The 3,717-nt window shown below is 52.9% G+C and overlaps 1 protein-coding gene across 1 annotated transcript; it reads right to left on the bottom strand.

Moving 5' to 3' along the window:
• Positions 1 to 1,770: 1,770 nt before the first annotated feature.
• On the bottom strand, positions 1,771 to 3,468 carry LOC124696073 (ethylene-responsive transcription factor 1-like). Its single transcript, XM_047228855.1, has 3 exons — positions 3,176 to 3,468; positions 2,282 to 3,032; positions 1,771 to 2,188 (listed from the first exon to the last, which is right to left on the bottom strand). Exons 1-2 carry the CDS (start codon positions 3,426 to 3,428, stop codon positions 2,311 to 2,313), a joined length of 975 nt encoding a protein of 324 aa, XP_047084811.1. The 5' UTR covers positions 3,429 to 3,468; the 3' UTR covers positions 1,771 to 2,188; positions 2,282 to 2,310.
• Between the last annotated feature and the right edge of the window lie 249 nt (positions 3,469 to 3,717).

Genomic DNA, 3,717 nt, shown 5'->3' on the forward strand with positions numbered 1-3,717 from the left:
TGAAATCCGGGCGGTTCCTTTTATCAATGGCAGATTCAATCGTTCTATCTATCAAGAATCAGGAGACCCAAAACCAGTTCATCATTCCCCGGAATCGGTGCAAGCAGTCGTTTTCTGAAAGGAAGGATTAGATACCATACATTGTTTATGAACTATCCTTGATTGGCACTCAAATTGCAGCTAAACATTTTAGAGTACGAAGGCCCTACCAACTTGCATTTTTTTCCCTGCAAAGGGACAACTTGCATGGTATTTAGCTTTGCTTGTGCTACCACCTATTAGTTTCCCTATCTTAGCTTGAGAACCCTTCAACTGCAACCCAACTTAAATTGGCGTGTAGCCGAGTCACTGTCATGGCCGCGTAGAAACAAGAACAATATGATCAAGTTGTGCAAATTGCAGCCTAAAATACACAATTCCGGCGGCTCATGGAAACCACGGGCCGGTAGCCCTTAGGTGCCCACCGGATTCAGAGGCGGTTTCTTGCATTCATTCGAGAACAGCTCATCCAAAGTCCTGGACAAAGAACAGAGAATTGTTTGCAAGCTACAGTATGCCATATGTGTTTTTCTGAACTTACTGAGGTATCACCGATCATACACACTCCTCACAAATTTTCTGATCAAACTTTTTCTTGCGACCACGTCTTGCAGAGCTTAAGGGTGTGTTTGTTAGCCCGGTTCATTTGGAATTCAATCTCCCACATGAGATATCTCACCTCATACAAGTTGCTCTTAGATTTTGTGGTATGTTTGCTAGCCCGGCTGTGTTGGAATAAGCTGAGCTCATACTCTGTTTGGTTGCCCTGTACGGGTAGAGATTGGCCCAAGAACTATAAATAACATATAGATCCAAAATTTACAGACAGGCCCTTGAATAGAAAATAAAAAAAGCAATCGGGTCCTCAGATCCCGATTGAAACGAAGTGCAGCCTCGATTCCGGCCAGCGTGTGTTCCCGGCGATGGCGTATGGCTCGGGAGTCAGAGGAGACCGGCCAAAAATGCTCCACGGCACGAGTCTGCGGGGCGGGCCAGGCTAGTGGAGGCCATGGCGGCGGAATTAGATGGCGGAGCTCTGTGCTCCGTTGTCGGGTCCGGCAGAGGAGTTGCCGTGTGGTCGAGGCGGAGCTCGCTAGTCCAGGGCGCCGCCGTACTTGCGAGGAAGGTCGGGGATGACGCCGGGGCGAGTAGGAAAGCCTGGACGACGTCGGGAACGCAGGGAGAGAGGCGGGCTGGAGGCGACGGGAGAGAAGGAGTTGGGGGGAAATGAGAAGAAGAAGACGTGGGGGTGGGGGTCTGGGGGGTGGGCGCGGGGCCTGCACAGTGTTTTGCGGGTTCGGTTCAGCCTGGGCGAGTTGTGAAGCTCGATCTGAGCTTCGCAAGTCAGCCTGGCTGAGAGGTCTTTTTCGTATGGACTGGGCACTGCTGAGATGGGCCGAACCGAGCTAACAAACAACAAATAGGGAGTTGAGCTAGGCTGAGGTGAGATTATCTGAGCTCGGCCGGGCTACCAAACACACCCTAAGGGTCTTTCAGTTTTGTTGCATTCTTTCTCTGTTAGTCACCTTGACACGGTTGTTGTGTGATTGTCTCGCCAACTTCTTGCGGTTAACCTTTTTTCTTCCTACTTTATTTTACGATATGCGGCTTTCCAGCATGGTCCGAATAGAAGAAGACATATCTTGTTCTTTGCTGCTATGGACACTTAGACATATAAACTTCCCATTCGGGTGAATTTGAGGTTTTTCATCTATAATTGTACATCTTAACTGAATTCAGAAACTTACAAACATACATATATAATCCAGCTCAACATGACAGGATGAGTAGGTTACACGACATCACAAACTTATTTGGTTAACAAGCACACAAGCACAAGCGCAATAATAGACGGAATCGCCGACATGATCACTTGATAGGACTATTGATCAACAGTATGAAAGGGTTGCACAAATCATGACACAGTACAATACAGTTTGATCAGCCGGCCGTCAGTACGGATACACAGTCTGACGAATAAACTCCAGCTGTAGAAGCGTAGAATATATTCTGATGAGCAAGAAAGCAACCATGATCCTTGGCCCAGGAACGTTGTAGTTTGGTGCATCAAGCAGCGTTTTCTGGATGCAATCAACCATCATAGTGTGGGAGGAGCCTTCTGCAAACATCTAACGTTCCTCGGCCTCAGCTGCATCCAACGTTCCAGGGCAAGAAACAGAATCTGAGCAAGGTTTATTGCACGAGCATTTACAAGAACAAGAGGCCAGATGGAGATTCTCACATCCGATCAAGTGCATCGTACGGACATCTTCAGAAAAGGGCGCCGTCCATGGGGAAGTCGTCGAAGCTCCAGAGGCTGACGCCGTCCATGCCGCTGTTCATGCCCGTGGCATCCTGGATGTTAGCGTCGCCGGCGAAGAAGCTGTCGATGGATTCGTACGTGTCCGAGCAGGGGAGCTGGAACAACATGAACGGATCGAACCCCAGCTCGTCCGCGAAGGCCAGCGCGGCGGCGCCGCTGCTCGCCTCCGACGAGTCCTGTTCGGCAATTGGCTTCTTCACGGGGCTGTCGGCGAAGGAGCTCTCCATGACCGGTGGAAGCACGGCGACGGCGGCCGTCAGATCGAAGAAGGCGTCCATGTCGAAAGAAGCCATCAGCTCGGGCTTCACGGCGACCGCGGCCTGCTTCGGCTTTGCGTATGATGCTTCTGTGGCGTTGTATGTCATCGTCTGCGCCGGAGGGTATTGCGCTTTCGGGGCGCTTCCGCGGTTGGCTGAGCGGCGTGGGCGCGCGCCGGTAGCGGAGGGGAAGTTGACCTTGGCCTTGCTGCCGCGGAGGCGGCGGGCGGCGACGTCGTAGGCCCGGGCTGCATCCTCGGCCGTGTCGAACGTGCCGAGCCAGACGCGGGTGCCCTTGTACGGGTCGCGGATCTCCGCCGCCCACTTGCCCCATGGCCGCTGCCGGATGCCGTGGAGGCGGCTGACGCGCTTCTTCCTGCCTGCCGACCGTACCGCGCGACCATCATCGTATGCTGCAGAGAAATCAACGGATCAGTGAGATTTTCTAAGTAAATATGTAACGATCGCACCGATCAGCGAGATGTGCTTGCCCAAGAAACAATATTGGTATATGGTTCATGATTGCATACCGGATCAATCAAACGACGAGAGTTACCAGGAGAGAATGCAGGCTTGGACGCGAAAACGACATGGCCGTCGTCGTCGTCCTCCTCCGCCTGCAGGTCGAAGTCGTCTTCGAAGTCCTCGAAGGCGGCCTCGAAGTCGTCGGCATGGTGCCTCCTGGGACGATTGACCCCCTTCTTGGTGGACTCGGAGCTCGCCGGCCACGCACGGCCCGTGGCCGGAAGCTTCGACGCACCGCGCGTCGTCGGCGGGATCAGCTCCGCGAGGATGGCGCCGCCGCACATTGTGGCCTCTCTTCTTGTCTCGCACTTTCTCTTGGGTATTTCTTCGCCGCGCTGTTGACCTGTTGTTCACCGAGGGAGGGAGACGCCACTATTTATAAACGAGCCAAGGGCGTGTGGCCGGCACGGAACGGTAGGCCACCGGACCAGTCGACGACTGACGTGGCACGATGCCAGACAAGAGGAATATGCCTGTCCGATTCCTGGATGACTTGTCAAATATATTTGTAGTACTACGTACAACGTAAGTGTAGTACAAGTGTACAACTCAAGGCCTACCAAAAGGATCCTA

This window comes from Lolium rigidum, chromosome 3 (assembly GCF_022539505.1).
Source record: "Lolium rigidum isolate FL_2022 chromosome 3, APGP_CSIRO_Lrig_0.1, whole genome shotgun sequence".
Classification (NCBI taxonomy): domain Eukaryota; kingdom Viridiplantae; phylum Streptophyta; class Magnoliopsida; order Poales; family Poaceae; genus Lolium; species Lolium rigidum.